The sequence below is a fragment of the Metarhizium acridum genome (assembly GCF_019434415.1).
Source record: "Metarhizium acridum strain ARSEF 324 chromosome Unknown scaffold_31, whole genome shotgun sequence".
In the NCBI taxonomy this organism is placed as follows: domain Eukaryota; kingdom Fungi; phylum Ascomycota; class Sordariomycetes; order Hypocreales; family Clavicipitaceae; genus Metarhizium; species Metarhizium acridum.
The window spans coordinates 750,356-770,517 of record NW_027094018.1 but is presented as its reverse complement, the minus strand read 5'-3'; the positions used below and the strand labels follow the sequence as shown (position 1 = coordinate 770,517).

The following is a 20,162-nucleotide window of genomic DNA, read 5'->3' as shown; positions in this document are numbered from 1 at the left end:
AGGGTTTAGTCCGTGTCGGTAATATTTCCTGCTTCGCGTTCTTGTCGTAAGACAGGACCTGGTCTTCCGTTTGGAAACTTTGGTTTCCTCCTGAGCTCTGGGCGGTTTTTGGCCGACGTGGCTTCGCCTCGCTCTTCCTCGCTATCTTCATCGATGCGGTCATCCACAAGTTTTAAACGACGCAGACCGCCGTTCGTCCCAACCGTAAGCTTCTTAGTCCTGCTGCGGCCTTTAACCGGTCCCAGGTCTCGTTCTGTATCACTCTCCTCCGAGTCGTAATCATACCCCAACGCTCGAAGACGTTGCTTCCGTGTCATTGATCCATCATGCGTGCATAGCTCTGTTTGCACAGGAAGCCCCTGCAGGTTGGCCAGGATAATACACACCGTGCAATTCTTGCGTTCCCTTGGGCTCGCAATACCGGGTAGATTGTTGCTGATATCCCCAAAACCCCCATCGTTGAATAGTTTGGTCTCGTCATCGTCCAGCACTTGTCTGCGTTTCTCGGTAAAGGAATCAACATCAGAATAATCCGATGTTAAGCATTCATACTCCTCGACTTCCGAGATACCATTGTCCCCAGTGCCTTTCTTAACATCCCGTGTCATTTGAGATTGAGAAGTCGGGGCAGTTGACGTCGCTGTAATCAAGAGTTCTTCATCCTCTACTGGTGTGAGATATGGAGAACTTTGACACTGATCCCCTGCGAGGCTCTTGTCTTCTTGAGTGTTCAATGCTTTCTTGTGATGCACATCAATTCTAGCAGAAGAATCAATAGAGGTAGTTGCGGTGTGGCGGCTGTGAGGGCGGCCAGTATGGCTGCTTGCGTAGTCAGAGAAATCCGTTGTTGGTGTCGTACTAATAATGGAGCCTTGGTGTAATGAGGAATGGCGTAAGGGAACTCTTTGGAGAATATCATCGAGTGGAATCTCGCTGTGTGACAATTCAAGGAGTGCCTTGAGATCTGCTGACAGCGGCAGCTTGGCTAGAGATTCTTCAACTGCACGCTGGATTGCAACTTGCCAGTCTGGATGGTATTGCAGCGGAGCAGCTTGACCAACATCCAAGTTATACGGCAAATGAATACGGTCTAAAAGAAAATAAGCATCTAGTTACAAAGACATCACAGGTGAAAGGAAACTGCCACTTACTCGATGATGGAATGTCGTACTCTGACTGTTCGTCATCCGATTTCTGTCTGCCCTCATTATTGTCATTTTGGAAGCCATCTCTCCGTAGGATAGATTGCGAATTGGAGTAAGGGCGGTTGTCCTCTTCGCGCATGGTAGTCATGCTACTGCCTGGTCGATATCGAGGAACAGAAGGAGGTGATATAGACCTGGTCCGTGATTCGGGACTGAGATGCCGGGACTCCCAGCGGTCGTTTCGCGTCTTACCAGCGATCGGTTGTTCGGTCGAGATCCAATGTCTGGCCGACAGTGATCGTCCACGGGAGCTGCTTCGGTTGTTGTAACGTTGCATGTGGCTAGCTTCGGATGCAAGAGGTTGATCTCTGTGAGAACTACGGGGCTCCGGTGTCTCTTTGGGTGCAAGCTTGCTGCATTTGGCTGCTCTCTTATAATTTTCACGCGCTGTAGATAGGCCAGCGACAACTCCGCTGACTTCTTGCCTTGGCTCCATCGAAAGTCTGGACAATGACCTGGTTGACGAATATACTGAACCGTCAATGTGGCTCATATCACCCGCTTCACTACCAGCGCATGTCGAAGCATCCGCATCCAAAACGTGGCTGAGATTGGACAATGTCGTTACAGACGTTCGCTTCTTTTGCTCATAGAAGCGTTTCGCAGCAGCGCTTCGGACATCAACACCATTCTCGCCCATGTTGCGTTCCGCAACATCTTCGCCGTAATCTCTTACTCCAGCTGCTTGGACGCGAGCGCGGAAGTCGTACGGCCTAAGTCCACCTTGTGCGTCGAGAAGATCGATATATCCGGGGGTTCGCATAGATGAATATGACCTGGAAGCAGTAATGGATGGGTTGGATGGAGCCAACGATGCGGTTTCCGAGTCGGCAATCAGACACATCTTACTCCTGCTTGAAAACGGTCTCACCAAGCCTGGCCGACCCTCTGAGTTGGGTGTACCTGGTCGGTCGCTGAGCGCTCCCAACAAGTACGGCTTTGTCGATCTGGTCAATTTCCGCCTCCTTTTACTGTTGACTGAGGCTTCTCGCAGCTTTTCTAGAGATTGTCGTGTCAAAGGGCTTTGCACTGCGACACCTGCAAGAGATTTGTGAGCACGTCCTAAACTGCCGTAGGTGTTGAAGGAGCTTACTTGGTTCTGATGCTGAAGCTAATGGATTACCACTTTGGAGCCTGAAGGAGCTTTCTGATCCCCCATCCTCCCTCGATCGCCGGGTCAGGAAGTTTAGGAACCCCATGGCGAGCCTTCGCTGGTTATGCCATAGGTTGGGGAGATGCGTACGATCGAGTGGCTTAATGAAGATCAGACAGCTTCGCTAACGCACTGATAACAATGTAAGGTGTGTCTTTATTCTTGTATGAACGTCGCGTAAGAACATGAGCACAACGAGGCCCGCCAGGTAAGCTGTCGTCGTAAATGAGGTAGCGAGTACTTGAGTGGAAGAACAGATACTTCACGTCATGACGGGGTGATGGCAGAGAAATATATGGCAAGGATGGCTATACTTGATACAAAGCCGAACCCTGCACTGTCTTTCGCTGGTCATACAGATTCGACCAAAACAGATGGGCGGCAACCGACATCAGACCGCACACCAGTGGATAGGTGTGTTGCCGAGAGGTGCGATGGCCCCCGGTGACGTTTGCCCACATAATAACCTGAGCCCTCTTGGCGAGACATTGAATGGATTGATGGACATGGGTGACCCAACGCCGCCACGGTCGTGCCCCTTGACCAGGGGTGCCCGCTGTTGCGGTGGTGGCCAAAGCTGGCTCTAGGCACATGTCGTGCATGGCCATCGTGAGAGCAAAGCTCAAAGCGCATTCTCCACGGGGAGCACGACGTCGCAACCTGACTCCGTCCCCGTCGCCTGAGACGTGGGTGGGTGGTGGGCAGTACGAGCCCCTCCGGACAAGGCTTCGCCAGTCCTTGCCTCTCGGGATGTGTGTTGTGTATCGAGCAGCAACTAAACTCCTTGCGTACGCTGCGAGCGTGGATTTACAAAAAGTGGTCGAAACTTGGGTTGAAAGCGTGGCGACCTCCTGATCACAGGTTATTTATGTACATCATACATACATACCTTTTGAAAGTACGAAATATGCTGCAACAAGCCCCATCTCAGCATTTGCGGTAGGCCCAGTCTACCAGAGAGTTCGAGCTAGTTACCAAAGGTTGAGTGAGCAAGTCCTCGGGAATCGCCGCACGGAGTAGAACCGATGGGTCGAGTGACGACGACACCAGAGACACCTTCAGAAGGTCTTGCAGGGATGAGTCAGGGACCAGGACGCCGCCGGGCATGAGAGGCCGTCCTTCAACTTCAAACGCGGCCACAGTCAGTAGCCAGATTTGTTCACACAAGTGGCTGGAAGCCACACCAAGAACTAGGAACCAATTAGGATCATCCAATAGGCCGCCAACATGGCTTCCTCTTCGTCCAAACAAGAGAACGCTTACATACCTAGTAGTTGGGGAGTCATCTGCAGCCATCCAGTGGTTTTGGGCGGATGATGCTGTTGCCCACTGCTTCAAACCTCTCTCCATCGCAGCCAGCCTGTGGTGTCAGGACCAGGTCAGGTATTGCTGGCGTTCCCGCAGAGTAGAAACGACTAACAATGCAATGTTCAGGGACCCGCATGAAATCACCACCACTGCTACTACTACTAGTAGGAATGTGAAGAGTAGTGAGAGCGTTGGTTACCGGACAATGGCATCGGTTCATCGTTCAGGTTGCCAGGCACCAAATGTGAGGCGTCGGTGGTATCGTGTTCCCATCCAGTCAACCTGTGCGGACTTCATGGGGAGCATCTAGATGCTTCGCATGGGATCATGAAGACATTGAGCAAGAAAATGGGCAAATTAGACTCTATTGTTCTCTCGTGGTATTGTTCCTGAGGAGTCAGGTAGAGGTGTGGGGAACAACGCCCGGAAATTTCTTGCAAACCGCACAAGAACCACCAATATTGCGAATGATGATGTAGACAGGGATGAAAGGAAGGTGACAGTCTGTCTACAATACATGGCACTAGACAAGGTCGCGGTCTGCAGACTTACATGTAAAGGCACAATGTTGTGTGAATCGTGCTCCTCGGGCGCTTTGGCACCAGGTAAAGACATTTTCCCTCTGGTAAGTCCGAGCGTGGGCGGGATACCTGATGGATGGTGCATTTAGCAGATGCACACGGAGTACCGATCTAATGGACGACCATGTCAAACATTTGCAAGAAAGAGTGCCTCGACCGATTATTGGAATGTCTTGGAGGCAAAACCGAGGACGAGGAGTGGGCACTCGCAGATTCGGCCCAAGGAGACTCCCATCTACGGGATTGGCAGTCTTCATGTGCCACGGTGGTAGGATTTTGCTCCCCGCGTATGCTCAAGCACATCCAAAATCAACAGGCTGGTTCTAAAATCAGGTTCAGCATGGGTACAGGCAACAAGAGACGAATGAGAGCCGTACAACCATATGACATTTATCTTGCGCGAGTGCAGAATAAAATTCTGACCACGGACGAATCTTCAACAGCCACCACACGGCCCTCGCACCACCTCAATTGGGGGGGAGGGGGGCGGACTTTTCTGGAGCTTCGACGACCGGGACCTTTATTAGTCGCGTCGGAACAATTCTAGATGCGCAGATACCAGGATCAGAACGCATCGTCATTGGCTCCTTTTCCGTCTCAAAAGACCATTTTGCTACCGGCGTGTTTATAGCCCGCTTAGCTCGCTCGAGCTCGAGACGCCAAATGCTAGATATTGAATGTTGAACGTTGGCCATTGTCAGAGCGCAGACCAACAGACGGTCAATGTGATCTGCACGATCCTGGGTCTAGGCAGCACGGCTTGTTAAAGTTCGAAGGCTAGATGGCCAGGCCAAGGGGATGGCGTCCGTGCTTAAGAAGGGTTTGGTCGGATACGCCTGCTTCGATGGGGCGGCCATGTCGTGCGGCATTGAATGTTTGCTGAAACTGCATCCGGGACAGAGAGGACGTTGCAAACGAGAACAATATTGCATCACGGGCCAGCAGAAGATCAGAGGCCCACGGGACGGGTTCGTGGCTTCCTGGCCTTTTTGGCTCCTTCCATTTTCACGTTGCCGGCATCCGTGGGTCGTGGAATGAGTACGAGTATGGAAGGAGAAATAGAAGACAGCGCCTTCCTGCTGTATGTCAACTGGTGTGCATTTTGGCCGCGTGTTCATCAAATGCCTGTTGGCTACATCCCGCAATCCCACGTGGTGTGGAGTTGCGTCTCTATTGTGCACCCCAGTGTCCTCATTTACCCGCCACTTTCATCCGAAATTCCGTTACACTAGAACGGCTATCCGTCAACAAGCAAAACTTCCACAACAAATCCCAGTCCACTGCGGAGACAAACATGCTGTGTTCCGAGTAGAAAGAATCAAGACAGCTCCAGAACGGGGGACAAATCTCCGAGGCTGGAACTAACCGGTTGGCGTCGATGGAATGCTTTCTCGGCCGTAATTTACCGTCGGCCACCCCTACTCTCAATGGCGAGCCGCAGCCCCAAAGTCCGCAGAGCAGGGCAGGACAAACGAGCAAACTGGCAGTCTGTTTGATGATCCTGTTCTCAACGGAATTGTGTCCGGTTGTTCAACTGTTCAACATCATCTTGATCTGCCTTTAGCGTCCCAATGAAACATGATATACCCCGACGGATGGCGCAAATATACCACAAACAAGCATATTCCTCCACCCCGGTTTCCGATCATATACACCAGGGATCTCCTGCCCGGTATTTATTAACAGCGCTGGGGCTGAAGACGCCACTCCAAGACGGATCGCCCGTGCCAGGATCATCGAGACGTTTGCTCATGTCGGCAGTTGCTTCACCGCGGCTGCCAAGTCGATGAGAGAATATAGAAAGCTGTCATGGGAATCGTGCTTGTCTACCCCAGTGATCGATCCCCTTGCCCCCCTTGCAACTAGGCTGGCGAGTTCTCGCGCCCACATTGTCAACCTGTCACTTATACATACAACCATGGAGGAATTGTTACCGTGCCGGCCACCCTGTGCGGCCTTAATATGATCTCCTGACCTTCCGAGCTGAAAGAGGATGCAAGACACCAATACCGCGCCCAAACCGAAATAGCATAATACATCATATTCTGTTACTGCCATATACTATCATGGTCTTGGGGCCGCAATTAACAAGTGCCTTTCAAGATCAGTTGATGAAATACGATCGAAAATCTCTGCCATGACAGCATCGATCGGGCTTTCAGGCTTTAAGACCTAGCCTTCACCTTGTTTGGTGCCACAATTGATTATGATTGAATGCCTAGCTTCATTCTCTGCATTGCGGTACCGTCAGGTGTCTGACAGCACTCATCGTGCGACTTCAGTAAATGAAGCAACGGCCATTGTGTTGTTTACACACAAGTGTCTTATAAATGGCTGATCTGCGCTGGCTAATGCATCCAGCGTGAAATGATGTTCTATTACCGCTAAGAAATCGCAACACGTTCATATTTACACGTTGTTTGTAACACAATGTTCTGTTAAATATTGTCGTTATAAATCTGTTATTCGTAGGCATTGACGCCTTGGCCGCAGCACAGTTTCCACCGAGACCTCAGGGCGTCACGATTCTGAGATCCAAAAGTCACGATAGTGTCACCATTTCGTTTAGAAAGGCGGGTTCCTTTTGAATTTCCATCGCTCCAACATGCCCACGCTAACCTTTGTCAGCCCCGTATATGCGAGACGAGACCTGGTGTCAACTCTTATGCTGACCATATTCACTTGCCAAGTGACATTTTTAACATGAATGGAGAAACACAAGACTACCGAATGAATACGTATGTCAAAAAGACTGGTTATCTCTTTTCTAGTGGCCCATTACCCTATGAGATCTAATTCCGTCTTCTACCGCTTCTACTGGCTCTCAAGGCTCGACATGATTTCGGGAGTGCTCTGTTAGCTTCTGGTTGAACGGTGGACTGGGCGGTTCATCGCTGGTAGGCTTGCTGCAGGGAAACGGTTCCTGTTTCATCAACGAGAACTCAGCGACAGCCACATCAAATGCCTTGAGCTGTAACAATGCTGGGTCGAGAGCGATGGCGGCCACTGCGGCCAAGCGTTCATGGGTTTTCCCAGCCTACAAAATGAGAAAATCGCCAACCGAAATATTGATGAAGAACACTTCCATTACCTTCATTTAGACACTCTCGGCCTCGTTAACGGTCTTCTTGACACTCTGCTTCAAGAAGAAGCCGACATCAGCTTCTTGTAAGTTATAACAACGTGAGGCGTGGTGAAGTTCCACAGGGAATACAACTGGCACAACCTAACACTCAAAAAAGCCTACGACATACAAAGTTTTAATCAATCGGTATGCGACAGACTTCTCGGCAACCTCATCAGACCTGGAAGCTGCAAAGAGGCAGCTCAGAGCTTGCCAGGATATGCTCAGCAGTCACAGAATGGCGCTGCTACAGCTAACGGAAATCTGCACATTAGAGAAGAGCTCTGTAATGTCGAATAAAGGTGTCAAGAACCATCAGAAGAGTGCTACTTCAAGCACACCAACGCTGGTTGATTCGGCATTGGTCATTCCAATCATGGTCCAGTTCCGCCTCGTCATTTCCTGGGGTGCATAATGCAGAAAAAGGTTCTCTGCTCTGGGTAGTTTGGTCGACTTCACTCAGTACTCCGATCTTGTTGCAAGCCTCTTCAAAGGTGATTTGACTATTACCCAATGGACTTTAAAGACGCTGCTGGCTACCTACTCCATCAAGGCATAGAGAAGCACATGATGTACGGAGATGTACCTGGGTGGGCAGCGAAGCCATGTCACTGGCAATTCCTTATTCTTGCTCCAAGGACCTTTCCAGTGTCGGACACGCGCCCCTTGTTACTGAAAAGGGTGTGGGCAGACACGTCAATTCGGCAAATACAGCTTCTCGCGGGTATACCAGGCTGGCCATGAGGTCTTCTAGCAACGTTGACAGACCGCTCATAATGTTATTACTATCTGGCAAGTGTCCAAAATCCCGACTCCTGAATAACACCGATTCAACTCCCTGCGGAACCTGGACCTCGTCTTCTCCAGTCCACACCTGTGCATACCGCTTTGGCCCATCTGCGTCAAATACCTCGAGGGAGGTATAAGTTGCCGCTACCGGTGAGGAATGTCGGAACCGGAGTTGAAGGGCTAAATCGAGGGTTGGATTTGATGAGGAAGGGCGTAAGTGGTGAGAAGCTAGTAGTCAGTTTGCAGGACACACCGGCACTACGAGCTCATGAATAGAAATGAGCATTGAACCCCCAAGATATTGTTCATTAGTTTGTTGTATCTCAACTAAGACCCCCGAGTCGTGCATATAGACCCCCTTCCAAATCATATACAACGCGTGCCCTAAATAATAGCGGCAACCGCCCACGTAGCCAGCACCGCCCCCAAGGTGATCGCTAGAACGTTGGGCTTCAATCTCATCGACGCACTGTCGTCAATCTCTGACGTGGTAGTCGAGTTGAGCCCGCCTTGCCTATCCTCCTGTCTGTGCACCAGCGCCACGACGGGAACAGCACTGACAACCACCAGACCAGAGGTTTCAGTGGGATCTATAGAATACGTAGATGTAGTAATGCCGGTTGTGGCGGGGGTGACCACAACCAATGGGTCACTCAAAATCGTGCCTTGATATGACGTTACCGTCAATAGATCCTGTGTCGGTAAATACACCTCACAGCGCTGTGAGTAGCTAAATGACGAGAGAGGACCCAAATCTGAGGTGCATAATGCATCTCTGTTTGCCTGGAAGCCCCTAGTTCAGCAAAAGACAGCCGCACCGGTTAGCTTGCTCAACCTTTGACAAGTATCACGGGCAGTATTTCCTACCTTGGGCAGCACCACACCAGAGTCTCGGATGGATCAAGCACGTTGGCATATGCGTCCAGCCTCGGAATGGGTTCCGGAACGCCATTCGGCGATGGAGATGCCGTCGTGATTTCGGTAAAGGCACCCTCCGGCTTCGTTGGTTGTGTTGTGCCGCCGTGAACAGTACCGACCCGCTTCCATCCCGACGGGCATCTCAGTCCAGGTGAATGATATACAAGGTTCCCATTGTGTGGGCTGGCAGATAATTGACGATTCAGCTCGTCAATCTCCTTTCCGCTGGGTAGGCATCCTTCGTACTTTGGTGGGTTGCAGCTGGGGAAGCCATAAAGCCCTCTTGCATCGCCCAGCTGTGTCTCGATGTAAACGTTGCGCGTGGTTGTTGCGCAGGAGGGCGCAGGCGTAAACCTCGTGGTCAAGGGGCCAATGTTGGTGACCGAATAGCCAAAGTACTCCGTCGGCGTCGGCATGATGGTACTCCCTGGACTGTGGGCGGAGGCATCCGTCTGATCACAGCATATGTCAATCACGTCCCATGTTGAATCTGCGTCTTGGCATGACTTGGGTTGTGCTGATCTATCGTAGTGTCTCGCGGGTCTTGGGGTCTGGAGCAGAGGAAGTTGAAGACTACGAGATTCATCAAAAGAGGATGAGGCTTCGTTTTATGTGTCTCAGCGTCCGGTTTCAAGTCGGATGGACAGTTTGTGTCTGCACCGGATGCCAAGACCAAGACACCATGGAGTGGACAGGGGCACTCGACATGTGGGTACTAGTTATTACGAACATTTAACCAGGAAAGCGCGACCCACGAGCCAACCTCTAGCAACCACCAGTTGACGTCTGACATCTGGACCAACAGCTGTTTGGCATGACCGCCGTTGGCACTTGCCAATGCTTGGCACTCAATAATACATGGCTCGCACTAACCAGCACAGATGTCAGCTGGCGGGGCTCGTTGTGCTTTGGTCTCCCCTTCATACTCTGCGTATCTTTTCTTCACGAGGGTATGGAATCAGGTCGTCTCAAAGTCGGTAGCCAAAAATGGCCAAATATTCGCACACGCATACTCCATAGACGTTTGGCACATTGGCCACACGTAGCTTTTGTTAGAGCTAGCTGCAGACATAAGAGCGCCAGCTCGCACGACGGCAGCTCACAATATCCATTATAACCAACTTTTTCCCACTCTGGTCAAGGTAAATTCCACCGGGACCCAACGAGAAGTCACATAACGCCCAGGATCAAAGCAAGCGTCCAGCAGTTGTTCCACGACCAAGACAAAGATTCGGGCAATCAGACTACGCGACACAGTCGTCAAGAGACGTCAAAGCCTCCGTATGCTCAGCAGTGGCCGTGACCACAGTCGCCGTCTGCCGTCTCTTGACACAAATTAGGGACCAGCCGCGGAAACAAGGCAGAGTGTGCTTTGCAGGCAATCCAGATAGTTTTCCACGCCCATGTCACTCCGCCCACAAAGTCGGTGTAGGCAATATAGCTGCGGATCCTGCCAAGTGATTTCAGATTTCATCATCAAGAAATTTCCGAGAGTACGGCCAAGCTCAATTCCTCCCCCCTTACGGTTGATGCCAGCCTACTCCGGGCCATCGAGATTACGAACGGTATTGTCAGAATCCACACGCCGGATACAGAGGTGTGCCGCCAGGTTGTCTCGGGACATTTTTACTCCATTAATTCACTTTGCGACACAACTGATCACACGACGCTACTACATGTGACGAAGTACGGCTCGATTTAATGCAGTGACACGTCAATTCTTGAACTAATGTAATGTATGCAACTGGACGAGTAGAGCAGTCGGGACTAGGCATCGCGGGTGGAAGGACAGCGCTTGTCAACAATATTGCCGCAGATCCAGCAAGTATCACTTCGACTAGTCTATCGGTCACACTGCAAATGGATGTCTGTTGTTCAAGCAGTTAGCAAATGTTCTGATCAGCTAATTAACCAAGCGAAATTTGGACAATGCATCAGTTAAAGCAGTAGAATCACCGACAAAACTCATTCCCGTCTTGAAACATGTTTTTTTGATTGCATATCATCAGAAGCAGACATTAAGGGGTGGGAAAATAGTAGCCATACCTAAAAATATTGAGCACCTAAACGCGCGGCCATGACAGCCAACGCATTTTAGTTATTCAACGTCGGTACCCGAGACCATTCGAGAAGCCGGTTGATCCGACCCGACTTCGGTAAGCCTGAAGGGTAGAAAGGGAACAGCAACAACAGAGGTTGCACAGGCAGCCAAGACGACTTAAAGTGCGTTCATGTTGGAGGTTAGGCGACGGTAGTGCGGCGAAGAAAGAATAACGAGACCGGCTCTCGTGGAATAGAATCGAACCAGTACGGTGTACCAGAAACAAAAATTAAAAAAAAGCATGCTAAGAGAAGATTATACTGCTGGGAATAAATAAGTGGCCGCGACTCCAATTTCAGTCGGTGCACTCGAGGTCGTCTCGAGGCCATAACCACTATTCATGTCAGTGCATTGCAACAGCAATCCCGAAACGAATCAAGCGGCTCGATCGGCAATATTCCCAGCCACAATCCTTCAAGGCCGCGATTGACCTGCAAAACATGAATGGATGTAACAAAGGGGATGAGTGATGGCCCTTGGACACTTGTCCGTCAATCAACCTAGCGCACGGGACGTTTCAGAATCGGTTTGAAAGAGACAAGTGGGTGGTAACAGATATGAAAGATGCTTTTCCGCTTGCATTATGTGCAAATAATGGCTCATTCATGGCAGCGGAACGCGTAGTCTACTCCGAGGTTCATTATTGTGGCCGCGTATCAGGTCAAGATAGCTTGGTGGAAGCTGGTTCTGAAATAAAGTTGACGGGAAGTGTTATGTTATAACAGGTTGGAAGTGGGTGAAAAGAAAAGACGCAGAAGCGGGTCGGAATAATGTGGCGGCCCGCGACGCCTACTCCACCTTATTTCAGCGCTTTCAAGTCGGTCAAATTATTCCACAGTGACTCGATATAGGGAGTTGGAGACCAACAAGTACCCTGTCTATTAATAGTAAATACTACTTATGGCTTAAATTCTCTATATCATGCTTCTTCACTTAAATAGCTCTTTACAATACATTTCTCAATTGCATCACAAGCTCTGGAGGTCTCGTGGTCAATTCCTTAACGCTCAAACACACTGTAGAACAAGTCGATTTTCGCATTGTTTGTATCCCTTCGGGTGAGCCAAGGTACCACCTGCGTACCGAACAAGGTGCGAACTAATGAAAAATCTTAAACTAAAAGGTCTATTTTCTTACTAAAAATTAACATAATTATAAGTATAAGTATTAATAAATTATAAGTTTATAAAGAGCTGTATTATATTTATTGTAACCGAGGGGCCCGCCGTCTTAAGTTCTTAACCTTGTTACCAAAAAGGTACCGGGTAGGTATCGCAAAACAATGGGACCGTTACAAAATTGGCACCTTAGCGCACTCAAAGGGATTAGTAAACAGAGCTATGCTATGGAAGTAGTGTAGTTTTAAAGTTTTGTAGTTTTTATAGTTTTTCATATAATAAATAATATTAATGTTACGAACGACACTGCATAAGACACGGGACGGGACCACACTAGCTAGGACAAGTATAACCCGTAGGTATAAGAAAAAGGTAAAGGCACGTAATTAGCTACGTGACCTAAGAGGCGATTAAAGAGGTTAATATTTAAATATATTAATTAAGAAGAATTAAACTAATTAAATCTTAAGCTAATTAATTAAGGTTTAAAGGGATTAATAGTTAAGCTAATTAATTTAAAACTATAATAAAGAGATAAACGAGTACTTAAGAAGAAGGTATTCTTATAATTAAATAATTTAAATCTCTATTAATTAATTTAAGTAATAGTTTTACTATTAAGAGTTATACTCTTAATAGCCTTATTATAATACTACTTAAAAGCTACTTTATAATATTTAATTTAACTTACTTTCTAAGAAATAAACCTATTATATCTTAGAACTTAAGCTATTATTATATTTTAATTAATTTTATTTAATAAGTTACCTTAAAACTTTAAGTAATAATAACTTTTAAGATATTTACTTTAAGCGAAAAGACTATTAACCTTAAAGAGATAATAAAGTATCTTTATAATAAGATTATTAAGCTTAAAAAGTAAAATTAATAGCTTTTTAATTAATAGAATAATCTCTATAAAAAACTTAAGGTATAAGAAGAGAAACTTATAATAGTTTAAAATCTTATACCTATATTCTTTATTAATAATAATAATATATGAAAATTCCTTAAGCTTAAATTATATAATAGCTATAAGAGTAATATAAGAAACTTTCTTATATAAGCTTAAGCTTACCTATAAGTTAATAAAAAAATCTATATAATATTTAAGTTATAAATTCTTTATATTAATAACCTCTTAACTAAAAAAGTAATAAAATAATAAAAGTTAACTCTTCGCGTATATCTTAAATATAGTATTAAAGTTAAAGTAAAAGTTATTTATATTTTCTTTAATTATAAAACCTTTAAAGAATAACTTCTTATTACATTTAAAAACCCTAATAAGTATAAAAAAGCTATATAATAGCTTACTTAACTTAAATAAATTAAATTTATAGCTTACTATACTAAGAAATTTAAACGTATTATAATAAAACTTAATTAAAATATTAAACCTAAAATAAAAGTCTTTTATTAAGGACTTAAAGAAGAAGTAAAGAATAATATTTATTAAGAAGATTATCTTAAGTTATTTAATAACTTTATTAAAATAATTATTAAGGTAAATAACTATTTATATAAGTAATATTACGAAAAAAGTTATAGAAAATTCAAATTATATACTAGGTTTAATAAACTTAATAATAGTAAGCCACGCTAAATATTAATAGTATATAAGTACCACGTTAAACCTATAGAACTTAACGCTATAAATAAGAAAAGGGGAAAGACTTATTATAATTATAATAAGACTAAATACTTTATAAATAAATATAAAGCTTTAAAAAAGCTATAAAAGCTAATTCTTAAAGGTAAAAAGCTTTATATTATAAACTAAGAAAACTTACTTACGTGAAATCTTAATATAATAAGTAATAAAGAAAGCCTTATATTAATAAATAATATTAATTTAAATAAAGATTAGGAATTTAAAACCTAATTAATACCTAATAACTTTTAGGAATACTAAATACTTTTACTAAAAAGTAAATCTTTACTAGAACGAATCTAAGAAAAAGAGAATTATTTAACTAAGAAAAATAAACCTAAAATTAAATATAAACTTCTTAATTAAACCTTTTATTATAATAATAATTATTACATGTACTTTAATAGTAAGTAAGGTAATAAATAGTTTTTATAAGAATAAAAGGGAAGAAGAATAACCCTTATAATATAACTAAAATTATAATAAATTAATTTAAAAATATTAAACGAGAAGTTATATTATATTAAGAATAACGTATATATTATTTAAGCTATAACCTTATAATATAAGAAGAAAGGGAATTATATAACTATAAGTAACTTACTTAGCTTAAGTTTAATTAATATAAATAATAGGTTAAGTAATTACTAAGAAAGCTCTAATAATACGTTAAAAGATAACCGCTAATAATAGCGCTTAGAATAACGCGTTAAAGAATAATATAAGAATAAAATTAATAAATTAAGAAATAATAGCTATTATTATAATTGAAACTAATTCCTTAATAAAGATTTAATAGGTCTTTATATACTATAAATATTAGTAATATAATATACCTTATAATTAATATAATTATAATAGAATGAAAAATCCAGGTAATAATTAATAGTAAAGTATAAGAAAATTTTATCTTATTAAATCTCGTTAATAGATTATAATTACCTTAAACACTTAAAGATAAGCTTTATTAACTTATAACTATAAAAGAAATTATAGTAAAGTATAGCTAAGAAATAATTAATATAAAAGTAGTATAACTTCTCGTTAATATATAAGGCACGAAATATTAAGTTATATTAAATATTATAATAATCTTAAAACATAATATTATATTAAGAATACCTTAGTTATAAGCGAGTAATTTATAAGTTAATTAAAGAACTAGCTAACTTTAATAGAATTTACTAGAATATAATTATAAAGCTAAGAGCGGCCTATAAAGGGCACCTTATTTAAACTATAATCAGACCTCTAAATGTATTGTATTTTTTGTATTTTTTACTATACTGTATTGTATTGTATTGTAATGTAATATATTACAATACATTACAAGATTAGAATACCTATAAATGTATTATAAGGCTATAAAATATTTAATATTATAAATGAATGCTTATATAAGCATATTATATATTAAAATAAAGCTAAAAATCACGTGATTTTAAATCTTTCAAAATTAACCTTAAAATGTGGATATTAAGCGAGATATTAAGCTTTAAAGTTATGTCTTAAAATAAAAAGTAAGTAAAGCGGGTGTTACGAACGACACTGCACAAGACACGGGACGGGACCGCACCGGCTAGGACAGGCACGACCCGTGGGCACAAGAAGAAGGCAGGGGCACGTGACCAGCCACGTGACCCAAGAGGCGATCGAAGAGGTCGATGTTCGAACACATCGACCAGGGAGGATCGAACCGACCGAACCTCGAGCCAGTCGATCAAGGTTCGAAGAGATCGATGGTCGAGCAAATCGATCCAGGACTACAATAGAGAGATAGACGAGTACTTAAGGAGGAGGTATTCCCATAGTCAGATAGTCTAGATCTCTATTGATCAATCTAAGCAATAGTCTTACTATTGAGAGTTATACTCTTAACGGCCTTATTGGGATACTGCTCAAAAAGCTACTCTGTAGCATTCAACCTGACTTACTTCCTAAGAAACAGACCTACTGTGCCTTAGAACCTAAGCCACCGTTACATTTTGATCAATCCTGTTCAGTAAGTTACCTTGAAACTTTGAGCAGTAACAACTTCCAAGATGTCTACTTCAAGCGGAAAGACCACCAACCCCGGGGAGATGATGAAGTACCTTCATGACAAGATCACCGAGCTCGAGAAGCAGAATCGACAGCTTCTCGACCGACAGAATGATCTCTACGAAAAACTTGAGGCACGAGAAGAGGAACTTGCAGCAGTTCAAAATCTCACACCTGCATCCTCTATCAACAATAACAACATGCCAAAATTCCCCAAGCCTGAATCATACGATGGTTACAAAGGTGATGTGAGGAACTTTCTCACACAAGCCCAAGCTTACCTACGAGTCAACGAAAAAATCTACACGACACCTGAGTCACAGATTCTTTGCATTGGCAACCTCTTGACTGGGAAAGCAATGGAATGGTGGGAGCCAACCCTCCGCGCACATCTTAAGCACGGTGCCGAAGCCGGAGCGGAAGTTGTCCACATCTTCTCTGATTACGAAACCTTCGAAGAACGACTTCTCGCTGCATTTGGAAATCCCGATGAGCATAAGGAAGCTACACGACAACTTACTCGACTCAAGCAGACCGGATCTGCAGCTCATTACGCTAGGGAATTCAAACGCATCGCAGCAAAACTCAACTGGAATACCGAACCCAAAATGGAAGTCTTCTATCAAGGACTCAAAGAAGAAGTGAAGGATGACATTTATCGAGAAGATCGTCCTGAGTTATTTGACGACTTCGTCGAAATGGTCATCAAGGCAGACAACCGTCTATACGAGCGACGTCACGAAAAAAGTCACAGGAAATTCGGAACATATGCTAGGTTCAATAAACCTAATAGTAGCAAGCCACGCCGAACATCGACAGCATACGGGTACCACGCCGGACCTATGGAACTTGACGCCGCAAATAAGGAAAGGGGGAAGACTTGTTACAATTGTGGCAAGACTGGACACTTTGCGAATAAATGCAGAGCCCCGAAAAAGCCATGGAAGCCAATTCCTGAAGGCAGGAAGCTCCATGCCGCAAACCGAGAAGACTTACCCACGCGAAATCTCAGTGTGGCAAGCAATGAAGGAAGCCCCACGTTAGCAAACAACATCAGTTCGGATGAAGATTGGGAATTCGGAACCCAACCAGTACCCGACGACTTTTGGGAACACTGGACACCCTCACCAAAAAGTGAACCTTCACTGGAACAGATCCAAGAAGAAGAGAATCATCCAACTGAGAAAGACGAACCTGAAATCGAACACAGACTCCTTAATTGGACCTTCTGTTACGATGACAATTGCTACACGCACCTTAGCAGCAAGCAAGGTAGCGGATGGTTTCCACGAGAACGAAAGGGAAGGAGAACAACCCTTACGATACAACCGAAATTACGACGAACCGATTCAAAGATATTGAACGGAAAGTTATACTGTGCTAAGGATAACGCACACACTACCCAAGCCATAACCCCACAATGCAAGGAGGAAGGGAACTGTGTGACTGTGAGCAACTCGCTTAGCCCGAGTTCGATTAACACAGATGGTAGATCAAGCGATCACCAAGGAAGCTCCAACAATGCGTCGGAAGACAACCGCCGACGACAGCGCCTAGAACAACGCGCTAGAGAACGACATGAGGACAGGACCAACAAATCGGGAAACGACAGCCGTCGTCGCAATTAAGACCGATTCCTCGACGGAGATCTGACAGGTCTCTATGTACTGCAAACATCGGCAGCACAGCACACCTCATGATCGACATGACTATAATGGGACAAAGGATCCAGGCAATGATTGATAGCGGAGCACAAGGAAATTTTATCTCGCCGAATCTCGTCAACAGATTACGATTGCCTTGGACACCCAAAGACGAGCCCTACCGACTCACGACTGTGGAAGGAACTGCGGTGAAGTATAGCCAAGGAGTAGTCGACATGGAAGTAGCGCAACTTCTCGTCGACATACAAGGCACGAAACACCGGGTTACATTGGATATCACAGTGATCTCAAAACACGATGTTATATTAGGGATACCCTGGTTGCGAGCGAGCAATCCACGAGTCAATTGGAGAACCGGCCAACTTCAATGGGATTTACCAGGATGCGGTTACGAAGCAGAGAGCGGCCTACGAAGGGCACCTCATTCGGACTACGACAGGCCTCTAGGAATATATGTGATCGCCAGAGAGCCAAAAGCTGAGACAACGGAGATTCCCGAGGAATACTCACAGTACAGCAAGCTGTTCAGCGGAGAGCTAGAAACAGGACTACCGGAGCATTCACGCTGGGACCACGAGATCAGACTCCAGCCCGGTACTGAACCAACGTTCAACAAAATTTATCCTCAGAACCCTGAGCAAGACAAGGCGCTCAAGGAGTATCTGGAGGACATGCTACAAAAGGGATACATACGACCATCAGAGTCCCCAGCAGGATACCCAATCCTGTGGGTACCAAAGAAGAACGGGAAACTACGACCATGCATCGATTACCGACACTTGAATAAGATCACAATCAAGAATCGATACCCGTTACCGCTTATGACGGAAATCAGAGACAAAGTTGGAAAAGCCAAATGGTTCACCACACTCGACTTAAAAGGAGCATATAACCTCATACGGATGAAAGAAGGCCACGAGTGGATGACAGCATTCCGAACCAGCAGAGGACACTACGAATATCTAGTGATGCCTTTCGGGCTTACCAACGCACCAGCAACCTTTCAAAGAATGATCGATACGATCTTACGGAAACAACTAGGAGTGTTTGTGGTTGTATACCTCGACGATATCCTCATCTATTCAGATACCCTTGAGGAACACAAACGACATGTACATGAGGTACTACAAACTCTACAGGACAACAAACTCTTAGTCGAAGCCTCGAAATGCCAGTTCCACCAGAACACTGTGCACTTTCTAGGGTACGTGCTCACACACGGAGAAATACGAATGAGCCCGGATAAGATCAAAACCATCAAGGAATGGCCTACACCAAAGAATCTAAAAGAAGTCAGAGGATTCACAGCATTCGTGAACTTCTACCGCAAGTTCTTGAGCGGATATGGAGACATTTCACGACCTCTCACAAACCTAACAAAGAAAGAAGTCGGCTTCCAGTGGAACGAACCAGAAGCCACGGCATTCCAGAAGATGAAAGATTTAGTTACGTCAGAACCTGTGTTGAAAGCACCTGATCAGGACAAAACTTATGAGCTTGAAACGGACGCCTCAGACTTTGCACTAGGCGGACAGCTTGGACAACGAGATGATCAAGGAAGATTGCACCCAGTTGCATTCTTCTCGAAGAAACTCCACGGACCCGAACTCAATTATGGGATCCACGACAAAGAACTCATGGCTATCATTGAGTGCTTCAAAGAATGGAGACACTATCTCATAGGAGCAAAGCATCAAATCAAGGTCTATACTGACCACAAGAATCTCACATCGTTCTTGACCACAAAGGATCTGAACAAACGACAGATCAGATGGTATGAAACCCTCACGGATTATGACTTCGAGATCATATACCGTAAAGGATCCGAAAACGGAAGGGCCGACGCGCTCAGCCGAAGAGAGGATTTGAAATCGGATGAGCAAGTGAGTAATGCACCCTTGCTACGCGCCACCAAGGATGGGAACCTTGTGCTAGGCACCCGAGAAATCAACATGACCTGGCAAGTCAAGCCAGATGAAACATGGATGCATCGGATCGCATCATGCATTAATAATGACAGCTATCTGGACAATTGGGAAACGAAAACGCATCTGTCCAAGGAAGGCAAGACCTTCTTGTACAATGAACGGCAGTATGTTCCCAGTACACTTCAAGAACAGCTTGTCAAGGAAATACACGAGCACCCACTACACGGACATCAGGGTGTAGGGAAAACGATCAGCAGGCTAAGAAGATCGTACGACTTCCCAGAAAGCAGAAAAATGGTACAAGAAGTCATCAAGAAATGCGACACGTGCAACAAAGCAAAATCAGCGCGACACGCACCATACGGAGAATTACAACCGATATCACCACCTGAAAGAGCATGGCAAACTGTTACAATGGACTTCATCGTCAAACTACCGAAGTCAAAAGAACCCATGACAGGAGTAGCTTACGACAGCATCCTAGTTATTGTGGACAAACTCACAAAATACGCCTACTACATTCCATACAAGGAATCGAGCAACACCAAGGACTTGGCGTATATGTTCTTCAAAACAGTT

The 20,162-nt window shown here is 44.8% G+C and overlaps 2 protein-coding genes across 2 annotated transcripts; both read right to left on the bottom strand.

The window, feature by feature from the left end:
- Positions 1-5: 5 nt before the first annotated feature.
- On the bottom strand, positions 6-2,049 carry J3458_005062 (uncharacterized protein; the record flags this gene model as incomplete). The annotated part of the gene is made up of 2 exons (XM_007808387.1): positions 6-1,090; positions 1,152-2,049. 2 exons carry the CDS (start codon positions 2,047-2,049, stop codon positions 6-8), a joined length of 1,983 nt encoding a protein of 660 aa, XP_007806578.1.
- Positions 2,050-7,992: 5,943 nt separating this feature from the next.
- Positions 7,993-9,709, bottom strand: J3458_005061 (uncharacterized protein). The gene is made up of 2 exons (XM_007808388.2): positions 9,028-9,709; positions 7,993-8,953 (listed from the first exon to the last, which is right to left on the bottom strand). The coding sequence occupies exons 1-2, from the start codon at positions 9,492-9,494 to the stop codon at positions 8,545-8,547; spliced, it is 876 nt and encodes a 291-aa protein (XP_007806579.2). The 5' UTR covers positions 9,495-9,709; the 3' UTR covers positions 7,993-8,544.
- Positions 9,710-20,162: the final 10,453 nt, after the last annotated feature.